Genomic DNA, 26,201 nt, shown 5'->3' on the forward strand with positions numbered 1-26,201 from the left:
ACACAGCGAATATTTTCCTTGTGTTATTCATGTGTTATTGCGTGTTATTCATGTGTTATTGTCTGTTATTCATGGGTTATTGTCTGTTATTCATGTGTTATTGTCTGTTATTCATGTGTTATTGATGTTTTATTGTGTTATTATAACACAAAGAATATTCTCAGAACACAATAACACATGAATGTCACACAATAATACCTGAATAATACGGGGAATATTCCAGACAGAGAAAAAGTGGTGCAGTAACAAAGGAGAATATTCTCTCTCGTGTTATTCATGTGTTATTGATGTGTTATTGAGTTATTATAACACCAAGAATATTTTCAGGATACAATAACACATGAATAACACACAATAACACTTGAATAACACCCGGGGGGGGGGGATATTCCCCGTATTACTGCGCCGTTTTTTTTCTATGTTGCGGGGTGTCGTGACGTGATTTCATTGGCTACGCACGGTTCTATATTTGCGGATGCTATATGTGCGTAATACTAATGTAATATTTTTTTGCAAATATAAAATTTTAGATGTGAGATGTTAATACACAAGAACCGTGCGCTAAGTATGTGAATTTCCCACAGAAAAAAAAAATATATTTACATATCACTTAATTTCTATATAAGTATATATCCAATATATAAGCTTCAATCTTTATATATAGTCCCATCTTATCTATGTCTGAGAATAATACATTTAGGAGTTGGCTATAAAATACAAGGGAATTGCGGATATGTATCTGAGAGAGGGCTCGGGTGGGCGCTATAGCCGTCTGTGTAGCGGTTGGCTCTGCCATCGCTTTCAAAAAGTCTCACCGAGGCCGGAAGAACCTCGCCCTCCGCTACACGAACGCGACACTGTGTCAAGCAAGTCGCTGCAAAGCCAACGAAGTCCCCACGCTTTCTCTGTGAATATCCCTCTCCCTTCTCTCGCAAAATTTTCTAGCTCGAGAGGAAAAAAAAAGGGTAGATAGGGGAAGTGGATCTGAGATTTTGTTTCAAGGGGAAAGGTAGAAATGGATCAGATCCTGAACAAGGTGGGTGGTTATTGGTTCACAAAGAGGGCTAACAAGGAGATATCCTCCGTCGGGGATGACATCAATGTAAGTATCTTCTTCCCTGGCTTTGTTATTGCAAATTACGCGAGTTGGGCTTGGGTTTCATACAAGTGCCCATTTCTCCGACTTTTCAGTTGGATCTTGACCACCCTCCCGTCGTTGGCTTTTGCTGTTGAGCTAGGTTGTTTATAGGTTGCCTGAACAACACCTACGTTTCTTTTTTTTATTTTTTTTTATTTTTTTTAGTTTCCAAGGAATCGTGATTTCTTCAATCCTATTATCTTTTATCGGGCATACATATTCCTGTTCGCAAACAGACGAATTTAGAAACTATAGCAACACCTGTTCTGTTTTAGTTAAGTTTTGCACGGGAAACCAATTAATACTGATTGTTCAAGTGTATAATGATTTTGTTGGACAGTGGTGGTTGATTTGTGTATAATTCAGTATTGAATTAACACATATTCAACGGAACAGATAAGGCTAGAGTAGCAAGCATATAAGGGCCTAAGCTCATATTTCAACATTTAATGGGGGAATGTTCTTTTGGATCCAATTTTATATGCATGCTAACAAATCTTCCCTTTACATTATAGTCCTCCATATTGTTTATTTCTCTTCTTTGGGTCGAGTACTTCGAGATATAGTTAATAATGAGGTCCTAGTGTGGGATTAACTATCTGTTGAACATTACTCAATAATGAGAGGAGTCTGAGGAGTTTAGAAGTAACAACTGCGTAGAGCAACCATCCCATGTCAATTTGTTGTCTTAAATGAATGCAGAATCTGAGCACTATTCCTTAAAGTTCTTACGAATAAAAGCAGAAGTCCCAATTGACACCTTTGTGATCCTTAACTGGACAAGTATATTTTCTTATGTAGTTCAGTATTGTCCCAAATCAATGGAAAAACCCTCGGTACTTATAATCTTAATAATCATGAGTGTAGTTGTGCTACATAGCTAGTGCTATGGCATTACTTGATCTGATATGGTTTGAATTAAGGCAATTGATTATTGTAGGTTTCAATCAATATCATTGACTTTTTTTTTTCATTAGGGAGCTGTTGATTAGTCTAAGACAAATGACAACTTGGCTAATGCTAAGTTAATTCAGTCATTTGCAATGTCTTAACCTAGTGTCATTCTATATATTTACTTAAATCCTGTAAAGACAGTTATTATTAATTCCACTTACATATAAATAATAATAATCTGGTTTATATGGATCGTGGAATCAAACATAATGTGCATCTGATGCTCTCCATCACGGAGTTGGCTTAACTTTGGTTGAGAGCTTTAAGCCCACGCCATGCGATTAAACTTTATTTGCTAAATCTAGGTCTTACTTGTTGAGTATTGTAGCGTGATCCAAAACTAGGGCTCCTTATGGTGTGCCAAATCAGACATGTATGAGGCAGACCTCGATTTTTTGTAGAAAGGCCGAGTTCATATACCCTATTGACAACTTTAATAAGACTCAATTTAGAATTTTAATGTGTAGCCATCTAATTCCAGTCTTATTTAACTTACATAGTCACCTTGTCTTTCTTGAGTAGTTATTATAGACTTCATATAGCCAGTCACATTTGATAAATTATATTTGAACTGGTTTACTCAATTGGAGAAGCAATGATATACTCAAGTTCAATTAAACATATTCAGGTTTTAGCAAACCTATCTAGATGTTAGGCTCCACTTATTCAAACCTAGTTTAAGTTTAAGGGATGTCAACGTAAATGCACACAAGTTAGACCTGTTATAGTTGAGCATTTTCAATTTTCTTAGAATGAAATCAATTTATGAAATATACATGAGTTTAGTCTTGAACTCATCCTGAATAAATCCGATGGACACATTCTTTTTTTGATTAGTACAAATTTCTGGGTGCGACCACACCAACACAAGTGCACCGGATCCCATCAGAACTCCACAGTTAAGCGTGTTTGGGCGAGAGTAGTACTAGGACGGGTGACCTCTCGAGAAGTCCTCATGTTGCACCCCTCCATTCAACACTGTTATTGCTGGTCCCAAGCCCAAATGTGAAAAGTGATGTGAAAAGTCGAGGGTTGCGTTAGGTAGTCGACAACCAGCATAAAACTTATCGAAAAAATCATGACATGAATCATTTTGATCATTGTGTAAGTGTTAGGGCGTCCACTGGAAGCGACACACTGTATAACTTGAATACAGTGAAAAGTGTGTAAAGGTCGTTACACCGGCGACCGAGTGTAGTGTCAAATAAGCAGAAGTTCTCACATTACAGACAGATGCGGGTAAAGAAGTCAGTCCATCAAACTAATGAAACTAATATTATGATAAGATCTTAGAATATAGGTACTCTCAATGGTAAATTAATGGAATTAGTTGATAATATGATTCATAGAAAGATTAATATTTTATGTATTCAAGAAACTAAATGGCTTGGAGAAAAGGCTAATGAGATTGATAACTTAGGTTTTAAACTTTGATATTCTCAGATAAGAGTCGCAGTAACAATTGTAAGAGTTTGAAAGATAATGTTGTAAAAATTAATAGAGTTGGAGATAAAATTATAGCCCTTAAGATTATCATTGATACTTAGATTTCTAATATTATAAGTGCTTATGCTTCTCAAGTAGGTTTAAATATAAAATCTAAAGATAAATTCTGGAATGACTTAGAAGATTTAATACAAATAATACCTCTTGAAGAAAGAATTTTTACTGGAAGAGATTTAAATGGACATGTCGGTAGAGTGGTAGAAGATTTAGAATTATTTATGGTGGCTACGATTTTTGAGTGACTATTGAAAAAAATAGAGTTATTTTAGATTTTGCTTTAGCGTATGATTTTGTTATTACTAATACTGCATTCAAGAAAAGAGATTAACATCTTATTACTTATAAGAATGAATATAATAAAACCGAAATTGATTATTTTCTTATGAGTAGAAGAGATCGCCGAGATTGTAAAGATTGTAAGGTCATTCAAAGTGAGATTTGAGTACCCAATATCATTTATTAGTTTTAGATTTTAAGATGAAGAGACTTAAAATAAAACATATTAGAACTCATCATTGTAGAATTATATGGGAAACCTAAAAGACAAATAAAATTATTTTTATGAGTAAAAATCAAGATTTTAAAATTTAGGATGCTCATGAAGAAGTAAATGCTATGTGAGATAAAATAACAAATACTATTAAACAAGATTTAAGTACCCAATATCATTTATTAGTTTTAGATTTTAAGATGAAGAGTTGTAAAATAAGGAATATTAGGACTCATCATCGTAAAATTAGATGAGGAAACCTAAAAGACACAAATAAACTTATTTTTATGAGTAAAATTCAAAATATCAAAATTTGGGATGTTCATAAAGAAGCAAATATTATGTGGCATAAAGTAACAAATAGTATTAAACAAGCAGCAAAAGATGTGTTTGGAGAATAAAATAAAAATTAATAAATAAAACTAGTTGGTGGTGGAATAATAATATGCAAAAAATTATAAAATATAAGAAGTTATTTTATAAAAATTGGTCTAAATGTAAAAGCTTAGAGAACTGGGAAAAATATCAATTGGCTCGCAGGGAGTCTAAAAGAACAATCTGTGACACTAAAAATTCTACTTTTAATGATCTTTATAATATATTAGATACTAAGAAGGGTTAAAAATATATGTATAAACTAGTCAAACAAAGAGAAAAGAAAAATAAAGATTTAACTCAAATAAAGTGTATTAAAGATGAAAATGAAAAAATATTTTTCTTAGAAAAAGATATTCAAGATAGGTGGGTGAATTATTTTCATAAACATTTTAAAGAAGTTTCAGAAAATATAATCGACCTTAGTGATCTTAATATCGTCAATAATAATAAAACGTTTTGTTTTTACCGTAGCTGGTTTTAAAAAAATCAAGGGTGGAAAGTTTGTAGGACCTGATATCCCAATTGAATTGTGGAAATATTTAGGAGATTTGGGACGTTCTTGGCTTACTAAACTCTTTATTATTATTTTACAAATTATCATGATGCCTAAGGAGTGGAGGAAAAGTATTTCGGTCCCCATTTTTAAGAATAAAGGGGATGCACAAGAGTGTGCAAATTATAGAGGAATTAAGTTGATGTGTCATACTTTAAAATTATGATAGAGGGTAATTGAATACAGGTTAAGACGCATTACAACGTTTTCTCATAATGTAATTTGGATTTATGCCCATTAGGTCTACTATGGAGGATATACACTTATTGAGAGGTTTGATGGAGAAGTTCATAGATAATAAGGAGGATCTACATTTGATTTTTATTGATTTAGAAAAAAACGTATAATAAGGTTCCAAGAGATTTCCTTTGGAGAGTTCTTGAGAAGAAATGTGTTGATATGACTTATATTCAATCATTAAAGTTATCTATGTTAGAGCTGTTACTTGTGTTCGAACTAAAGGAGGATTGTGCAAATATTTTCCTATTTCTGTGGGATTACATCAGAGATCGGCTTTAAGCACATATCTTTTTGCTTTAGTTATGGATGATCTTGCTGGATATTTACAAGAGGATGTACCTTGGTGTATGTTTTTTGCTGATGATATTCTTCTCGTGGATAAGACGAGAGAAAAAGCCCAAGAAAAAACTTGAATTAAGAAGTTCTGCATTGGAGTCTAAAGGCCTTCATTTGAGTAGAACTAAAACTGAATACATGGAATGTAATTTTAGTAGTAGTAGCTCTAGTGACAAAAGTGTATCTTTGAGTGATCAAATTATTAAAAGGTGTGAATGATTTAGATATCTCAGGTCTGTTGTTCAAATTGATGGTGATATAGATAAGGATGTTAATAGTAGAATTCAAGTTGGTTGGTTGAAGTGGAGGAATGCTTCAGGCCTTTTGTGTGATAGAAAAATACAAATTAGACCGAAAGGAAAATTTTATAAGGCGGTGGTGAGATCTGCAATTCTCTATGGCACTGAATGTTGGCCTTTAAAAGTGAAACCTAATACTAAGGTAAGTGTTACCGAGATGAGAATGATTAGGTAGATGAGTGACTTTACACTTAGAGACAAAATGCAAAATGAATATATCATTATAAGGTTGGTGTAACTCTTGTGACACACAAAATTAGAGAAATTCGTTTTAGATGGTTTGGTCACATTAAACGTTGACCTTCTGATGATCCGATTAGGACAGTAGATGTTTTAGATTCAAATTATGTTAAGAAAGAATAATGAAGAAAGACAGTTGTAGACCTAGGAAGATTTGGACTTATTGTATAAAACATGATCTTAATTTATTTAAACTAAATGAAAATATGACACTAAATAGGACGCAATGGAGAAAAAGGATTCATGTAGCCGACCTCACGTAGTGGGATTAAGGCTTTGTTGTTATTGTTGTAGTGCAACTTCCTTGTTCTCATTTTGAAAATAATAACTAAATCCAAATCATGTCAACCGCTTCTCCCTTGGCACACCCCTCAAGCAATCTGGCTACCTTAGCCCATAACATGACCTTCAGTAGCTGCCTAAAATACTTTCCACATACACCTATTCTTGTTTCCCTCGCTCAGCTGTTTGCAGCTCTCACTAAAGGCTGCAACATTACTTGCTGCTTTTCTACTCTTACGTACAAGCAATGAGAAATTGGCCGACATAGAGGGTTTGGTAATGATGACATACTCTCATGCTACCTCCTTTTACTCTCTCTATGTGCATTCCCTTACTATCACTATGTGCATTCCCTTACTATCACTATGGCCCCAACATCTCATTCCCTAGCACCTCCTTTGCTTTGGTGAGCCAACTACTAAAAATATTACATGCAGATAAAGAAGTGAATGTTACTAACAAGTTTACTAATATTAATTGAAATATTAGAATGAAAATGGTAGAATATTATGATTGAAAATTCAATCTCTTGCCAAAGTTAGAAAACATGAATTGAAAGGAAGTCAAGGCTTGTGCTCTGCACAATTTCCTTAGAACCTAGTCACTTCGTATGCCATATCATGAGCATCTGTCTCCCTAAATGCAAAGACAATCAAGCAGAACTTACGCCCTAGAATGACTACTTTAGCGAACTTGAATCTATGCTTTCACATAGTCATTTGAATGCTTAAAACATTAGAAAGAACTTGGGTCTAAGAAATTGGAAATGAGAAATAAAGCTTTTATTTTATTATTATGATTAATTTTGGCTTTTATTAGAAATATTTGAGAAAATATCTTTATAATGTCACTGTTGAATCCCAAGTTGTCCTTGTGGAGACACACTTTAAGGGTTAGAGCATAAACAGAAGGGGGAAGAGATAGAGACAAAAAGACAAAGTGTAACTTGAGAAAATGAGTGCTCCCCTCTTTATTTATAAAATGACCCCTACTTTTAATCAGAGGTGGCTTGAATTTACAATTAGATTATTACCCTTACTCCCTTATCAGTTAAAGGGTGTATCAGATCTTTTTCATGATAAGTGAGCGGTTAATCTAACCACCTCTCTAGTACAAAAAACCGAATGGATGCGACTATCATGAATATTCATGATTATTGAATCTTATATTTAGCAGTTAACCTAAATTACTTTTGTCTTTAGTTGATGCTCTCTTAAGCCTTGGTTAATTTTATCGGTAGGCTGGATTCTGACGATCGTTTATATTTGATGGATATACCGGTCAGCTGAGCTGACAAACTTGAAATATCCGGTCGTTTCATACAATTGGATTCGCTTTACGACCCTCCACGTGGCATTCCGAATGACGACAGAAGTGCTCCTTTGAACCTCTTGATCCCTCTGAGGTTCGTGCTGTCATTTTTTCTGCATACGTATTAGTTCCCCGATTTTTCATAGCAATAGTTAAAATAAGGATAAAAAATGATTGAATTAAAAAAATTTCATTAAATAGTAATTTCAACGGAATGATTACTCCCTAATTTTGTGCTAAAAAATCTCTATAAATAGAGCTTTTAGAGCCTTTTCTTCTCACTCAGATTTGGAATCCCATATGTCACTATGTCCGACATAAGAATTCTATATCATTTTGATGATGACATGCTCCGAATGACCCTTGAAGGGTTTCAACTCCCCCCTCAACCACTTCCTCTTCCTTTTTCTGCGAGTGAAAGGACGTAGAGAAGATGGTAATTGTAAAGAAGAATAAACGAAATGACCTATAGTCGATTTAAATGACCAAGTCGCTTCTTTCGTCGGTCTTAATATCCATCATCCAAAAAAACCTCATGCGTGGAGAAAAGTCGTCAGGAAACTCATGCTTCTCCCCGAGTGCTGCTCCGATGGTTAAGAGATTCGTCAGGTCGATCCAATCACCCAGGAGGTGATGGTTAAGGAAGAGATTCGTCAGGTCGATCCAATCACCCAGGAGGAGGTCGGGGCTTTGGAATAACTTGTTATGACGATAATCACCGTCGTTGTGCCTCCGCATGAAGTGAAAACAATGTTCCCATCGATGATTTACCCAAAATCTCCTCCGAATTGAGTTGGTTGTTAGGTATGATCGACTATGGTTGCTTTTGATCTAAATTTCTCTCTCTTAAATTGTACTTTGATGTAGGTTCAAATGTTGTGGTTCCGACCGATGAGAATGTTCAGTCGATCGATGTTGCTGCTGATCCCTCTTCAATCCCGATGACTACTCTTGAACACCCGATCAGAAAGAGTTAACAACTGCTCGGTGAAGTTGTTAATTGGTTCGCCAACCTTTTTACCACCTCCCAAGAGATGAATGGCGGCGACCAACAACAGTCTTCTGGGTCGTTGGAGTGCAGAGTGAATGAAATGGCAGATTCCTTTGAGCGGGCAGCCGGAGTATCGGATAGTGACATCGTACGAGATCTGCAAGTTCGTGTTGAGAGGATGGAATGAGGAATGAATTTTCTTCGTGATGAGATGATAGCTCTCCGAACATAGTTGCAGTTCGGTCGGGCACAACAAGAAATCGATCGGGGGAATCAATTTAAATTAATAGGGTCATTATTTAAGTGGCTACTTTGCCAAGGGCATTTCATGGCTGAAGTGGTCGAAGATTCCTTTGTAAAATATTTCCTTTCTAAATAGCTTTATGTAACCATTTGTATTTTTAATGAAAAATTTTGTTTTCTGTTCATATGATGTGGTGTGATCTTTTTCGAATATTGAGGTATTTTGAAATGATGAATTTTGGGGTGTTTCGACGTCTGCGCCCTTCCTATAAATAAGTCAAGGCATACAGTCTCGTGCTATGCTTGAGACCTCTCCATTGCTCCTCTAATCCCTCTTCACTTTCTTCTCCCTTTTATGGCTCTCAAATATTCTCTTAAGCTTTTCGGCATTTCTTCGACGATCAATTCCCCTGTTTTGACTGAGGATGATGTGCAGAAGTTAGCGAAGGAGTATGTATTCGATGATACAATAAAGATTCAAGTCATTAGAAATGATGAATTTCGGGGTGTTTCGACGTCCGCGCCTTTTCTATAAATAAGTCAAGGCATACAGTCTCGTGCTATGCTTGAGACCTCTCCATTGCTCCTCAAATCCCCCTTCACTTTCTCCTCCCTTTTATGGCTCTCAAATATTCTCTTAAGCTTTTCGGCATTTCTTCGACGATCGATTCCTCTTTTTTGACTGAGGATGATGTGCAGAAGTTAGCGAAGGAGCATGTATTTGATGATATAATAAAGATTCAAGTCATTAGAAGTTATGATCGAGCGACGAGCAAATTTGCAGATGATCTGATATTCTATAGGGATAAATTCCGATGTGGTTTAAGGCTCCCGCTGTGTACCGAATTAAAATGTATCTTGTGGTTTAAGGCTCTCGATGTGTACCGAATTAAAAGGTATCTTTAATTTGTACGGAGTGATCCCTGCAAAAATCTAATCAATTACTACTCATTCAAGATCAACAAGGATGACCTAGCTCAATTTTTTGTCGGTTATAGACTCCAACCATTGGGGTTAGACAATAAAATAAAATATTGGAAAAAACAGTATCTGGTCGGTTCTTGTTCGACAATTGGGGAATCAACGTTACTACTAAAGATATGTCAGTGAGTAGAATTAGGACGCTTCCAAAGCATCTTGTTGTCGACTGAGAAAAAGTAGAGAGGCGACCACTATCAATACCCTAATATACCGATCAAAAAGTTGACGACTGGGTCATCCAATGAGACAAGTTCGGTCATATGACAAAAGAGCAATGGGGGCCTCAAATGTTAAGGAGGCTATTCGAGTAAATGAAGCTGAAGAGAGAGCTACCAAGAGGAAAGTGAGGGGGAGCTAACCCTTTCGAAAAGAGGGCATATATAAGGAAAATACGGGAAGATTGTTGCTGCTGGTGCGGACACCACAGGTGCGGAATTCATTTTTTCTAAACTTGAAACAACCGCCGTGATACAAAAAGTGTCAACTGTGAGATCACCATTATTGCCCAAAAATCTAAAAACTTTCTACCGAATGCAGTTAGACAATCCGATCACCATTTGTACTTAGATCAGATGTCGTTGAAGACGAGCTTCCAAGGATGAAGCTGGAACATCAAACGTTCCGTCACCAATCGATACACATCCATCTACTTCGCAACCCATCGATTCTCGCCAAACTGAACTATCTTATCTAGATCTATTTGCGAGGGCGAAAGCTACCCAAAAATTTTACGCTTGATTTATCTGAGTCTGCATCAGGAAGGGGGGAAGAGCCTGCCCTCTAGGCAGATCCTCTGCCACTTCTTTATGAAGAATCGCGACCCTCTGGTGTAGGGAGGAGAGGAAAGACTTTGATTGAAGTTTCAGATGCTCCTCCCCCCTTCTTTGAAAAGAAAAGGCACGCCTTTTAAGTGGCTTCATCGGCACCAATCATCAGTTTTTTGTGGGTGACTCAGCAAAGGACTCGTTTCCTGATTCTCCTGAGGTTGATAACATTCCTGCGTTGTTTTCATTGGTCATGTGGTTGAATAAGTTTGAAGAAGCTTTGAAAATGCTCAACCATGAGGAGCTTCAATAGCATTCGACCCGATATCATTTGATGGTGATGGAAGCTGCTCACCTCCAATCTTTGGTTTTTACTGAATCCAAGCGATCGTAAGCCAAGGTTGAGCATAAGGTGGCAATCTTGGAAGACCGGTTGAAGGAGGAGAAACAAAACAGGAAGATCACTGAGGGTCAGCTCAAAATTTCTCCTGAAGGGAAAAAATGATGAGTCAGACTTCAATGAAAAGTTGGCTTCATTGATGAAAGAAAATGAGAAGTTGAAAGTAGCTTTAGTGAAGTCAATTACTTAACAAGAACATTTAGCTGGAATTTCTCGGCAATTCCGCAGGCGCATGTCGGTTTCGACCGAAAAGTTTATTGAACATGGGCTTGTAGGCGCAAAATATGCCGATCCGAAGGAATTCTCTGCTCTTTTAGTTCCTTCCGTTGCAAGGGAAAAAAATACCTGTGCAAGAAGCTGAAAAAGAAGAAGAAGATTGTTCGACGACTGTCTCGTCTTTTGCGCTTGGATACTCCTTTACGTTTTTACTCTTTTTTTTTTTAACTTTCTTAGTCAAGTTTTTTGTAAAGAAAGTTTAGCAAAGGAAATTGTTGCAAGGTTTTGTCTATGAAATGAAAGAAATCTTTCCGACCGAATTTTAATTCCCGATCGTTTTTCCTTGCATTGTAATGTTTCTTATATGTTTGTGTTTGTGACATGTATGTATTTCACCGGCCATTTGCTTATCCATGAGGAGAGTTTTCGCTCGTCCCGTGGGAGAGTCTTTCATTCGTTCTATGGAGAGTCTTTTACTGTCCCGTAGGAGAATTTTTCGCTCGTCCTGTGGGAGAGTCTTTCTCTCCGATTAGAAGTCTTACAACACCATTGATAGTTTAATTCATCTCACGGTGATCCGAGTTCCCCAAGTGTCGAACTCTCGAGTTCCCTAAGTGTCATTTAGACCTGGGTTTACACAGAATTAGCTAACTTATCATAAAAACATAAATTTACAAGTATTTTGAAACGGTGCTCTTTCGAACGATAAAATGTTTGTACACCGAATTTCAAACGAAAAATATCTTTAGATTGTATTCACTCCACGTCTGTGAGAGTTTTCTTTCGGTGTTGTTCTTAGTTTGTAAGCTCCATGAGATACTCGCTGACTAATGATGTATGGTCCACAAAAAGTTTGATCCAGTTTGACGATCTCCCGCCCACGAGCTGCTTGGTCGGCTTTCTTCAGAACCAAATCCCTAGTGGCAAAGATTTTCTCTCATCATGCTTGTTAAAGTACCTGGCGATACGCCTCTTGACTTTTTCTTGTCTAAGGGTTGAATTTGCTCGTTTTTCTTCTATCAAATCGAGAGCAAGCAAGACTCATTCATTGTTGGCTTCTTGCCATTTGACCAGATTTTCTTCGTCGAATGTAGAGGCAGTAACAACTCTCTGGCTATGATGATTGTATTCAACTGACAACATCGCCTCCATCCTCATGTGTTAACATAAATGGTGTTTGACAGGTCGCCGTCGAAGTTGTTGTTTGGACAACTCAAAGGATGGATGTTAACATGTCTTCCCAATTTCCTTTAGCTCCTTCAACTTTTTTCTTAACAATTTTATAATGATGTTACTGGCTGCTTTCGCTTGCCTGTTTGTCCGTGGGTGTGAATTGAGGCAAACTTTGGATCAATTCCTTGACTGACGCAAAAATCTTTAACTTATTGGGCAACAAACTGTATTCCATTGTCTGTAATGATAACAACCGACAAATCATACTGATAGATGATATCCGCCCAGATAAAATTTCGAACCACTTCCACAGTGATTCGGGCAAGTGGCTTTGCTTCAATCCACATGGAAAAATAATCCACGACAACTCGTAGAAACTTTTGTTGGCCTTTTGACGGCAGAAACGCTTCAAAAATATCCAATTCTCAGGTGGCGAATGACTAGAGACTGGTAAACGACTGAAGCTTGAGTGCGGGCTGATGATGTAAATGTGCATATTTCTGGCATTGTTCGCATTTTCTTGAAAATTCTTCAGCATCTTTCTAGAGCGTGGGTCAAAAATAGCCTTGTCGTTGAACATGATAAGCCAGAATTTTGTCTCCCGATTGACTTCCACACTCTTCGGAATGTACGTCCCGAAGGATGTCTTCTGCTTCATCTTCTCTTAGACATTTTAGGTACATGAAAGTGAACGACAATCTGAAGAGTTTTCCTTCGATCATTAAATACAAAATGACTTTATAATTTTAAAACGTCTTGGATCTATAATTTCTTCTGACAGTATGCCCTTTTTGAGGTATAGGATGTAAGTGAACAACAATCTTCAGTCCAACTTTTATTACTTTCAGTTGAAGCCTCCATAGTCTTAGATTCTTCAATTGAGCAATGACGCTTCTCTTAAGCTAATGCGCTTAGATAGGATGTCGACGACCTGATTTTCTTCTCAACCGACATGCTCGATTTTGAAGTTGGTAAACTTCCTGATCTTTTATTTGACTTTGCTGATGTATTTGGCCATCATTTCATTTCTAGTTTCAAATTCTCCATTTATTTGGTTCACGATCAATTGTGAATCTGACTTCACAAGAAGACTTTAAATGCCTGTCTCATATGCTAGTCGCAATCCCGCAATTAGAGCTTCATACTCCGCTTGGTTGTTGGTAACTTTGAACTTAACCCCGATCGCGTAGTAGAGGTGTTCACCAATCGGGTTGCTGAAAGCCAATTCAAGCCTTGCACTCGACTGTTTTGAAGCTCTGTTGGTGTGTCGAATCCATACCTGGTCGTCGTTTGTATTTCCATTGCTCGATTCAACTTCCTCAGAAAAATTCTCCAGGAAATCTGTGATTGCCTGTGCTTTGATTGCTGTCTGAGGCATATTGCAGATGTCGAACTCACTGAGCTCTACGACCCACTTAAGGAGCCGACCAAAATGTTCCTGCCATGTGAGAATGGACTCCAAAGGTTGATCTGTGATGACTATAATTGGGTGCATTTGGAAATACGACTAGAGCCTGCGAGTGGAAACAATTAAGGCTAAAGTTAGTTTTTTCATCATGGGGTATTTGATTTCGGCGCCTCTGAGGACTTGGTTGGTATCGTAGACGGGAAATTGCTTTCTTAATTCTTCTCTGACCAATATCGAATTGACAACTTATAGGTTTGACTCCCAGGTGTAGTGAGAGTTCTTCAGTTGGTTTTAGGCTTTGAAGGAGTGGTTGTGATGCCAATGAATCCTTCAAACCTTTTAATGCTTCTTTACATTCGGTCGACCATTCGAAACGTTTGGACTTCCTCGACGTCTTAAAGAATGCATCACATTTATCGTTTGATTTCAAGGTAAAATGACTGAGCTCAGTTATCCGACCTGTCAAATTCCGAACTTTTGTGTTTTGAGGGGATGGCATATCCATCAATGGTTTTCACTTTTTTTCCAAATTTGGTTTTATACCTTCGAAGGCTAAGAGATGACCGAGGCATTTTCCAATTGAGGCTCCGAAGATGCACTTTTGTGGGTTTAATTTGATGTTATATTTTATAAGGGTTGAAAATATTTCTTTTAAGTCATTAATGTGTTGATCTGCTGTCCAACTCTTTACTAACACATCATCAATATACACTTCAATATTTTCCCTTTCTGATCATAAAATATTACATCCATAAGATGTTAGTATGTAGCTCCAACATTTCTTAAACTCAAAGGGTATTACATTAAAACACCACACCTCTACTAGTAATAAAAGAAGTCATCTCTGTGTTGGCCAAATGCAGTTTAATCTGGTCGTAGTCAAAGAAGGCATCGAGGAAGCTCATTGCCAAATAACTGGTTGCTAAATCAACCAATGTATCAATCTTTGGCAAAGGATAGCTATCTTCATGCAGGCCTTGTTGAGTTTTGTGAAATTTAAGCACATCCTCAATTTGTTGTTCGATTTTTGCACCATCACCATATCGGAAACCCAGGTTTGATATTGAACCTCTCTGATGTAGCTGACCTTCAATATCTTCATTTCCTTGGAAATTGGCCCAGCCAGGGTTCTAGCTCACGATCGAATCTTCTGCTGCACCGGTCAGGCTGTTGGATTCATGCTCAGACGGTGGCATTCCACATCAATCGATATTTCGGGTATTTTAACTGTCGTCCAAGTGAAAACAACACGATGCTCGTGAAGAGTTTGGGTCAACACACTCCTGTATACTGCATCAAAACGGTCACTTACTAGGAAAAATTTACAAAGGTCTTCGACTGATGCTAGTATCTCAAGGATGACCTCATTGGTTTCAAGGCCCCCTTCCTTTAAGATTTGTTTATCGAGCGAATCCTGCTCCATGCTGGTGATCGCTCGAAGATAGCACCTCTGAGATTGCTCTAAATTTTCTCAAACCGTAATAATCTCCTATCGGTCAGAAATTTTGCAGTTACATGATAAGTCGAAGTTATTGCTCAACAACTATTCAACAGTGGTCGACCAAAAATGGTGTTGTATGTTTGCAGTGATTCAACTATCAAGAAGTCTTCTATACTATTGAATTGCTTCTCCTGTTTGCCCCAAGAAATGCCTAGGGCAATGATGCATAAGGCTTTTTTTCGCTCGTTAGAGAAACCAAATAGTGGACCAGCCGGTTGTTGACCTCATTTTTGTGAGGTCTTTTCTTCTCCTCCTTAGAGTCTACAGACAATTAGTCAGTTTTTAGCCCGATCTTATTGAACATTGCCTTGACAAGGTTGTTGACAAAACTCTCGGTGTTAACAAGAATACTACTCACCTAATAGTTGTTAATAAGCGTAGTAATGACGATACTGTTATTTTGCGGATTTCCATTCAACGACAACTCTGCATTGGTGAAGATGATGGGTGGTTGCTTGTGCTTTTCGGTGGAGCTTATGGAACATACCTCTCCGACTGAAACCTTTTCTTGGTCCTCCAAAATAGCCGAGATGACCCTAGCGATGTGTATAGAATTCACTCAAATAGGTTCATCTGATGCCTCCTTTACTAGCGCCTTTTCCTGTCGCTGAGTATTAGCTCCTACGGCAACAAAGTCCTTCAGCTTTTCGACGTGAATCAAGTCCTCCACTAGACTTCGAAGATGCCGACAGTTTTTTGTGTCATGACCATGATCCCGATAACACTGACAATATTTGTGGGGATTCTGGAGGGAAGCTTTGGTTCTCATAGGTGGTGTCTTTTTGAAATACTTCTTGTTCTAGACGGTTTCCACCCATTCAGTCATTGAGACTGTAAGGGGGTCATTCCTTGCGTTTCGCGATATACGTGTGGCCGCTCATATTATTGAGCTGGTCGCTGGTCAGAATATCGAGTCTGACCTCCCCGATTTTTATTTTTATCGCCTCTCCGGTTGTCTCGGGGTGATTGATTGTTATCATAATGGGAGTTACCAGATGAACACATATTACTCTTCGCCTTCCATCTTTCGTCTCGGGCAGTTCTTTTCTTTGAGCGACTGTTAGATATCTTTGCCTTCTGCTCAGAGGAGCTAGTAAAGCGATGTAATTGTTGGTCATTTTCAGTAGTTTGTAGAGACTTGGGCTCACACAAACGTAAATTAAACTTGAAGCGAGCTCCACTCACTCCTTGAGTTGGGGCTTTTTGTGCGATTATCAGATGCAAATCATGCACTTCCAATATTTCTTTCTGAAAGCAGGTAATGTAAGAATAAAGACTTTCGGTCTCACCCTGCTTGAGCTGCAGTATGGTTTCTTCTTCGGCTTCTGGTCGCCGGCTAAGTGGGCCACAAACACTTTTTTGAACTCAGTGAAAGAAAAGATTACCCCCACCGGCAGACTGTTGAACCACTTGAGGTCCGACTCCTTTAGTGTGGTCAGCAATAATTGACACTTCATAGCGTTGTTAATTCTCAACATTCTGATTGTCGACTCAAAAGCAGCTACGTGATCGGTCAGATCATTCTTGCCCTTATAAGAATCCCAATGAGGGGGTTGGAACTTAACCGAGCGGATTTACTTCCTGAAAATGCCAAGTGAAAGGACCATATGGGAATGGCATTCGGGGCGCTTCTGCCTGTGGCGATCGATTCCTCTCCATCAGTATAGACCCAATATTATCATCATATTGGAGATTTTCTCGCTCTTCGGTTACTGGGACTACTCTTCGCTGCTAGGGGCTGTTGCTTCTTCTTGAGGTTGAACCCGCGAGGTTGGGTCCCGTGGGACTCTACTTCCAAGGGCGGTGGTGATCTCGCCCTCGAGAAATTGCCTATTGGAGGGCATCAAACGACCAACCATCTAGTTCCGCAACTACTAAATTTGTTATTGCACAAATTCTCGTGTAAACCTTTGCGATAGTGGTAATTTTCTCGATCTTCGCTTACTGGGCCTACTCATCGACTGTTAGGGGCTAATTGATCTTCTTGGGGTTGAACCCCTTGAGGTTGGGTTCGGTGGGACTCTACTTCCAAGGTGGCAATTGATCTCCCTCGAGCAATTACTTCTTGGAGGCATCAAACCAACCAACCATCTGGTTCTGCAACTCCTAAATTTGTCGTTGCACAAATTATTGTGTACACTCCATTGCGACAGTGTCTCTTCGGCTAGTTTCTCCTTGCAATGCTTTGCTTCTCATCCGTGGCATGCCCACGCTCACTGCACCACATTTTAGGATGTTGAATTCCAAGTTGTTCTTGTGGAGACTCACCTCGAGGGTTAGAGTGTTAACAAAAGGGGTCGAGATGGAGATAGAAAGATAGAGTGTAGACTCAAGAAAATGAGTGTCCCCCTTTATTCATAAAATGACATTTATAATCATAAGTGGCTTGAATTTACAGTTACATCGTTATCCTTACTCCCTTATCAGTTAAAAGGTGTATCAGGTCTTTTTTATAATAAGTGAGCAGATAATTTAATCACCTCTTTAGTACAAATAACTGAACAGACGTGACTATCATGAATAATTGTGACTATTGATTCTTATACTTAGCCGTTAACATATCGACTTTTGTCTTAGTTAAAAGCACATAAGCCTTGGAAATTCTATCAGTAGGTTTGGTTCTTTTGATCTTTTATATTTGATGGATCTATCGGTTGGCTGAGCTAATGTGCCGAGTTAGCCGGTCGTTTCATACAATTGAATTCGTTTTACGACCCTCCGTGTGGAATTTCAATCGACGATAGGAGTGCTCCTTTGAACCGCTTGATCTCTTTGAGAGTCGTGCTGACATTTTTCTTGTATACAGTTATAAAGCTTGGACAGGTGAAGGATTTAATCTCATTGTTTACAGCTTTTTAAATTTTATAGGAATTTATCTCATAGGTTATAACTATTCAATTTGATAAGAATTAATGCATAGGCCACAATTTTAATTATCAAATTTTCATTAAGTGAAAGCTACAATTTTTTTTTTAATAATCCTCCACATGGATAAAGTTGATTGATGACATAAAAAACAATGACTCCGCCTGATGATAAAATACAATTTAATAGATAGATAGGGCATTAATCGCCAGTGATTTGACATACTCTCTATAACTAGGTTGCCCCATTAGTTTCTTTTTTTTAATTATTATTTTTCTTAAGGTTGTCCCTTTTTAACTTTGATTGTGGGACCACTTGTTTTTTAGGTTAGATTTCTGTCGTTTTAATTTTATACTTTCATTCGCTTAAGTCTCGTTTTCCTTCGATGAATTTTTATCAGGATCCTTTTTCAACCTTTTGGTTAAGGTTTTATGATGTTCTCTTTTGACTTGATATAGTCAATAATTGTGGTTCTAGTTAAGAGTAAGTTTTTAATGGTATTATATTGACGACTTATGCTTTTCAACACGCCTTTGTATATAATATTGCATGCTCTATCAATAGTGGATTGATTATCAAAATGATGCATATTTAGCGTATGCTTTGGCCAATTAAGAATATCTTTCAAATATTGTTCAAACACTCGTCCAATTTCCCACATTTATTCAAGTCTATAAGTTCAAATTTCATTGTAAATCTAGTTATTATCACTTTCCATGAGCGATGCAAGGCCAAAGATTGCCTTCACTGGTAGTAGATCAAGTAGATTCACGAGCAATCGAGCTTATGACTAGTATGCAATTGTATGTTTTTTTACTTCTTAGGTACTTATGGTAATACTCATGACTATGGAGTGCAACATACTAGATACTCCATTGTTATTGAAGTATAAAATAATTGAAGCTGGATGTTCCCATTGTTCTTTAAGGATAAAATAATTCAAGCTGGATGTTTGATGTTAAAGGTATTAAAGTTACTAGTGGATTTGTATTTACAGGAAAGGTGTAGTTTTATTATAGTAATCCCCCAAGCAAGTATTAAGAACTAGATCCATGATGAAATCTAACTTTGTAGCCTTGGATAAATGTGAAAAAGAGTTCAAGGGCTGCACATTATACAGACACTAAAATTCACAATTTACTATTGCCATGGCACAAAAAAGTACAACAGTAAATTGAGATATGTACATTATGTACATTTTATTGTTAAACATTTTCTTTTAATTAGAATCATAATAGTTGAATAGCTAAAGTTACAGGGGAACATAATAAATCCATTACCAAAAAATTGAAAAGAGATGTAGTTGAGAAAATATCAAGAAGAATGAGACAAGTTGTGAAAAGATACAATTGCTATTTAAGAAATCCAACCTAGGTTATTAGAAATTGTAAGATTGAGGTTCAAAGGGATAACCTAATTGCAGATACTTTGTAGATCACTTTGGGGTTTATCTTTTTGTCTATTCCTATGAGGAACACAATCATTGCCGTTAGTGAAAGGTTAAGCTATGTTTTTAGTTATGCTTATGCATATATAATTCTAGTGTTAGGTCACTTGAAAGAATTATTTAGAGCTCATTTTCTTAGAAATTCTTATAGAACTATAAGAATATTCATGGTCAAAATGAACACAGTGAGAACTAAAATTATGTCTTTAAGATATACTTATATCATCAGTTACAAGACAATGAACAATTGTGGATATATTCTAATAAGAAAATGTTCAAGGGTTAACACCTACTTCTCCTATATGGGTATTAACCATATGACTCTATCACTAGGTCATGCCTTTGTGTTTCCATTATTCCTGATTAATTTCAATAATGTGGAGTATTATTAAAAAAAATGATTTGTAACCTATGGGTGATTGAAAAAATGATGATCAAAATTGTAAATGGAATTTGAAAGGTTGTAACCTATGGAATTAGAAAGTTTAACCTATGAGATCGATTCCTCAATTATTCCAAGCTTTGTCATATCGTTTGCAATAATCTTTATGAAGAAATTTTCTCCTACATTTCAAATAACTAAAAATTAGATGCTTTCTTTTGCTTTTCTTGCTTTTAGGCTTAGTTTTCTCTTGAATTCTATTTGAAGCCATATTTGAGTTCATCAGAGTGCTCATGGTGTTGCGAAGTTTTGCCATACCATCATTACATCTTAGGAGACAAACTCTCGTGTTATCCTCTAGTACTGGAGAAGAGAGCGAATTTGTTTTAGGGGAATTCATTTGGACACGTTTCAATTTCTTTGCAGTTCTTTTTTTAAGATTCTAGTTAAAGGGTGAAGTTTAAGTTGTAATATTCTATATTTTCATTCAAATATTTCTATTTATATTAATAATGTTCTTTTCTTTTCATTTTTTTATCGGCATGCAATATGTCTAACAATCTTAAAACGTGTTGGTTTCATTTCAGATTTGGTAAAATTGGAATCTGTCCGAGAACATTTGTTCTGCATTTATCTTATGTTTCTAGTATTTCATCCGGTGTTGAGATTTTAATATTTTTTTCTATAGGATGCCATAGTCACCCTAGAATAGGCACATAAGAATGTTCATTTTGTGACATTCTTCCTTTTGGCCAGCTTTCATTGTTTAAGCTAGCAAAGTCTAGTGGTAAACAATCATTAAACCAAGCAAGCCTGTGAGAAAAAAATGATAGGATGACTTGGTCATAAGTCAAGGGCTGGCTAGTCATACAATGGAACTTAGTGTTAGCATAATAGTCTAATTAAAATGAAAAGTTAGCCCAGTTTTATGATTAAATGGTGAATAATCAAATAAATATGATGGTTATTCCTAAAACTATCTTTAAAGTTGAATGTAGTTATGAATGTATCATGCTGTTTACGTTCTGATACAACTGAAAAGTGGCATGCATAGTTTGAAACTTCTTTATTTGAGAGTCGACAGGATAATTGAAAAATCCAGCTCTCTGTATTTTCTATTGTAGTTGTTCTCAAAATTGATCTCAACTGAAAAAATAACTTTTTATCTTCCGGTATTGTCATTGCTAATTTTTTCATCATAGAAAAATTTTAAACTATATTGTTATATATTGCTTCTCATTTATAAATGAATTCGCTGCTGTAATTTGACTGCTTGACATAAGTTTATTTTAAATACCACCATAAGGTTTGATGAATCACTCATTGATTCCAATTTTTTATATTCTCTTACCCTATATGTGGTCATTGCTAATTTTTTCATCATAGAAAATTTTTGAACTTTAATATCAGATACTGTTTTTCATTTTTGAATGAATTCTCTGCTATAATTTGACGGCTTGACATAAGTTGATCTTAAATACAACCATTAAGCTGAGAAATCACTCATTGATTCCAATTTTTATGTTATTTTACCCTATATAATCCACCTATTTTTTTTCATATAGTTCTTTTTTCTCAGGCACACTCCTACACTGTATTCCTTCAACATTTTCTTAACAAAATATTCCTTCTTGTCATTAAAAAAAGCACCAAATTAAAAAAGGAAATAAAATCTGTTCTTTGAATTCTTTGATTTATTTTTATACATGGCTTCATATTTAATACCAGCTTTCTGTCCTGAGCTCACCTAGTTAAATATTTCATGAGTATAGCCACGGTGAGGATGTGAAGACTTTCACTTCATAATTTATACTCTGTTCTTTAGCCTATTCTGTAAAATTTGCTTAATCTTGAGAATCTGATACTAGGCAAATGTTTATCTGTACATGAAATACCCAAACCTCCTAAAAGATTACTAGGTTTTTGAAATGCTTGTAGTGGGGAATCTCTCGTTATCTTTATTAAATTTAGAAAAAAATTATTATAACGAAGGAGCACTTGAAAATGGAGCAAGCATTTTTAATAGTAGCTCAACTGTTTAAGTGGAGTAAAATGCCTCTTTGACAACGTAGTATTGGCATTTTGAATTCCAATAACAGAAAGTGGCATTCTAAGTACCTAAAGCCATTCCATTAACCTAAAGCCATCCATTTTGACAACGTAGTTTTGTTTAGTAGGCCATATACCTTCCATGTATACCTGCATTAATGGATATACTTGTTTAGTAGGCCATATACCTTCCATGTATACCTGATCTGATAAGTGAAGCTTGCTCTTTTTTATTCCTAATTTCCATCCTTTTACTTCATTTTTTGCGCCCTTGTTAAAGACATTTTTTACGCTCTTTAGAATACACATTTTGAAACCCAGTTGAGACCTTTAGTCTTACAAAGGATGCCTCAAGGTATATTTCCACTCAATTACATTAGTTTCAGTGCTTTTATTTTTAATCTCAGTGCTCATGATGTTCTTTTAAAATGAAATTGTTTTGGCTGTTAATCGATCATCCTTCCCTTATTTTATCATTGGAATATATGATTTTATTATTAATGTTCCTCACCCTGTATGTTTCCACATCCTAAAACCAGTCACTTTCAAGCAGCATTGAAAACGGAGCAAAATGGCTGGTCAATAAGCTCAAAGGTACGAATTCTATACATTAAATACTTTTAACGATTTTATCTACTTTCTTTAATTTTTAGTGCCTCATCTTGTGTGTTTGAGACTAATGTGTGTTGTAATAGCTACCAAAATTAGTATTACGACTGATATCTTAAGAATATGATAGCAATTCTCAACCTCCCATCTTACCTTGCTAGTTGATTTTTCTGAATGGAACATGAAATTTCTCAGGTAAAATACAGAAGCCTCTGCCGGATCTTCTAAAAGAGTTTGACCTGCCAGTAGGCATCTTCCCTCGGGATGCCACTAACTATGAGTTCAACGAAGAGACCAGAAAGCTTACCGTGTTCATTCCCTCCATATGTGAGGTTGGTTATAAGGATTCCTCCGTCCTGAGATTTCTTACAACTGTCACTGGGTATCTGGACAAGGGAACTCTCTCTGATATAGAAGGCATGAAGACCAAAGTCATAGTTTGGACAAAGGTGACATCAGTCTCTACGCATGGATCTAAGGTCCATTTCAACACTGGCGTCAAGAAAACCAGGAGCAGAGATGCTTATGAGGTCCTCAGAGACGGCATTGCTGTGGATAAATTTTAAGTGTTTCTTTCTCTTTTCTCTATCAAAGGTAACCTTGTTCGATTATTCTGTATGGAGTCTGCCTAAACCTGCTATTTGATGACCGTTTGTGTATGTACTACGCATTGGTAATATACAAGGTTATTGCATTGTGTATAGTTGGTGACAAAATTTGTTGGATTAAGGTTATTTGTGAGAAGATATTGAGATTATTAAAGAAATAGTCTAGAAATCAAAGATTTGAGAAGAAAGTTATGTTAATGAATTGATTTAGAAATAACTCGGTTAAACTCTTTTGTAGAAAAGTTTGGGTTGATTTGAGCTACAGATGAGCAATTCAGAGTGACATTATGGTAGTTTTTTTTAGAAATTCTATGCTAGACTTCATTGTGACAGTTCTCTGATATTATATTTTTTGTGTCAGCACATGATTAATGATTCCTTATTTATAAATGGGAACTAACATCGGACGACATTACAGAATTAACTATATAGTACAATTATATGTGGATTATGGAGGTTGAAATTGGTGTAGTAGCTTTGTATTTTGCAAATTGGGCTTGTAGTTGATCGCTAGTTCAAAACCTTTGTTGAGTTTGAGAATGAAGATATCCTCGATAATTTTTTTTAGTGTTTAAGAAAGGTATTTGCTGATGCGTGACTTGCTAAGTTTCTACTTTGGATGGGCTTGGCAAGATTTGAGTTATAAATGGTTTAGTTTGGTTTAATCATTAGCAAATTCTCAAATCCAGTCCATGTTTCCATGATGATTTTATTAACCTATTGTTGTGTGATGGAGGAGCTTTCAATGTCACTATATGATTAGTCAAGGGTTCTTTTTCCTCAAGGCCAAGCTGTCCTCTAGAGAGTTCACGTCATATATATATAGTTTTGAGGATTAAATAGTAATTTTTATTGATTAATATTTATTAAAAATTATGCTTATGTGATGTATTTATGATTAAGTAATGTATAATAAATAATGAAGGTTATTTTATTTTCTTTTTTCCCACACCAAGAAAAGAAAACCTTTCAAATCCCATGCGTCTCATCCTTCAACATTTTAACTTGAAACGAAAATCACAAATCACAAATCCTAGCTATTCACGATAGAAAAAAAAGAAAAATAATGAAAAAAAAGGTGAAAGGGAGTACCCAGCCTTCGTCGCTGGCAACCTACGTCATTGTGAGTTGGAGTCGTCGCCAGGATGACACCAAATGCAGCCACCATAGGGCAAAGAGGAGGCTCGATCGCGAATCGCGATAAATGGTGAGAGAAAGAGATAAATAAGGCTCTGTTTGCCGCAACTATAGTTTCTCAGTTTTTCAGCTGCAGCTGTGCTTGCCCCAAAAAGTTGCTACGGGAAAGTTACTGTGGGGAAACTAGCTGTTTGTTTGTTGCAGCTGTGTGAAAACAGCTGTGGGGCAGCTGTCTCTGAAAAATTGATCATTCTGTCATTGTTCAATAAATTTGTTTGTAACAAATCTGTGACACTCACTTATTTAATAATTCAGAAGCAGAAATGAAAAATACTGATAAATTTATTTGAAGTCTATAAATATTTTTAAAATAATGATGAATTTGTTGAAATTCATTATTAGCTTGAATTGTAGTTGGAAATTCGAATTCCCTGCTTCCAACATATTCTCAACAATTTCAAGGTACCAAATGCAATGTACAAGGCAAAATAGAGACTGTAATATCAAAATTCAGTGCTTCTAACATATTCTCAATAGTTACAAACTCCAACTTTATTCAGCCAAGCGCATAGCGCTAACTCCAACAATAAAGAAGATTATCTGAAATGCTTACTTGCAATTAGTACAAATATTTTGCATTAATTGTAATATGTCTGAATAAAGTACAATAAAAAAAGAGAAAGAAAATACTTCTTTGTTTACATTATTAAATGTGTGATTTATTGATGATTTTATGGTTGCTTCTCTAGCCTTTTATGAAAGAAATTATTGCCAATGCCTTTAAAGACTGTGTGGTATCCTATTTCAGGCATAATTTATGCAACAATAAGAGAGTTTGTGGAACTTTAAATAATATTGTTTTGAAAAAAAATCATTTAGTCATGTTATTGTTTGGAGAAATAAACTATAGGTGATGATCAAAGGGTATCTAATAACATTCATAAAGCAATTTACTCATGCAGGAAGGCTGAAGAATTCCACAATTGCTTAATGCAACACATTACTCCATAATATAAAAGAGGACATAATTTCATTTTCATCATTTTAAAGACAAATTATTTTTCCTCAACAGTTACAAACTGAAAAAGCTTCCTGGGAAAGACGGAATTCAAACACGTAGGAGTTTTTCTGAACTGTTGGAATAGCCGTTAAACTGAGTATTACACGTAAAAACAATAGAAAATTACAGATACACACCTCACTTCACAGTGAAGATCATGAGTGCAAAAAAAAGTCTAATACTATTAAAATGGTAATTAATAAGATGATTATATTAATTTTAACGTTCAAACGGTGTAGCTCCCGTGCTAGACTTTCCCAAAATGATGTGCTCCATTCCCGATCACCGTCGTCATGGGAATCCTCTGAACTGTCTGCCCAACGGAAGAAGTGACATTGTTCTGCGATGCTCCGTGGGCAGCTATAGAACTTTCTGCCATAGATGTGCGGCTGACGTGACGTCAGTAGAGAAGTTTGGAGGCCACATTGGCAGAGCAATCGCTGGCCTGTCCCTGCATTCCTTGAGCTCATATTTTCTTGACTGCAACGAAAGAAAAAAGAACAGACAATTGTTGCTTAATGCAACACATTCCTCCATGGATCGTTTTCTTTAGTGATCATATTTATACAAGGGCAATGGTCTAAAAAATTGTAAACATTATCACTTTTTCTTTTAATATTTATAAGAAAGTAATAATAAT

At 36.3% G+C, this 26,201-nt stretch overlaps 1 protein-coding gene across 1 annotated transcript; it reads left to right on the forward strand.

Moving 5' to 3' along the window:
• Nucleotides 1-797: 797 nt before the first annotated feature.
• On the forward strand, nucleotides 798-23,513 carry LOC110025773 (uncharacterized protein At5g01610-like). Its single transcript, XM_020726425.1, has 3 exons — nucleotides 798-1,102; nucleotides 22,687-22,741; nucleotides 22,952-23,513. Exons 1-3 carry the CDS (start codon nucleotides 1,016-1,018, stop codon nucleotides 23,320-23,322), a joined length of 513 nt encoding a protein of 170 aa, XP_020582084.1. The 5' UTR covers nucleotides 798-1,015; the 3' UTR covers nucleotides 23,323-23,513.
• The last annotated feature ends 2,688 nt before the right edge of the window (nucleotides 23,514-26,201 follow it).

This window comes from Phalaenopsis equestris, unplaced genomic scaffold (assembly GCF_001263595.1).
Source record: "Phalaenopsis equestris unplaced genomic scaffold, ASM126359v1 Scaffold000330, whole genome shotgun sequence".
Lineage (NCBI taxonomy): Eukaryota > Viridiplantae > Streptophyta > Magnoliopsida > Asparagales > Orchidaceae > Phalaenopsis > Phalaenopsis equestris.

What these genes read in the sequence shown, in the direction of transcription:
- LOC110025773 (XM_020726425.1), top strand. Translation starts at nt 1,016, where the DNA reads ATGGATCAGATCCTGAACAAGGTGGGTGGTTATTGGTTCACAAAGAGG. An exon ending in CCGTCGGGGATGACATCAAT is followed by an intron (nt 1,103 to 22,686) that starts GTAAGTATCTTC and finishes TCCTAAAACCAG; the next exon opens with TCACTTTCAAGCAGCATTGA. An exon ending in GCTGGTCAATAAGCTCAAAG is followed by an intron (nt 22,742 to 22,951) that starts GTACGAATTCTA and finishes GAAATTTCTCAG; the next exon opens with GTAAAATACAGAAGCCTCTG.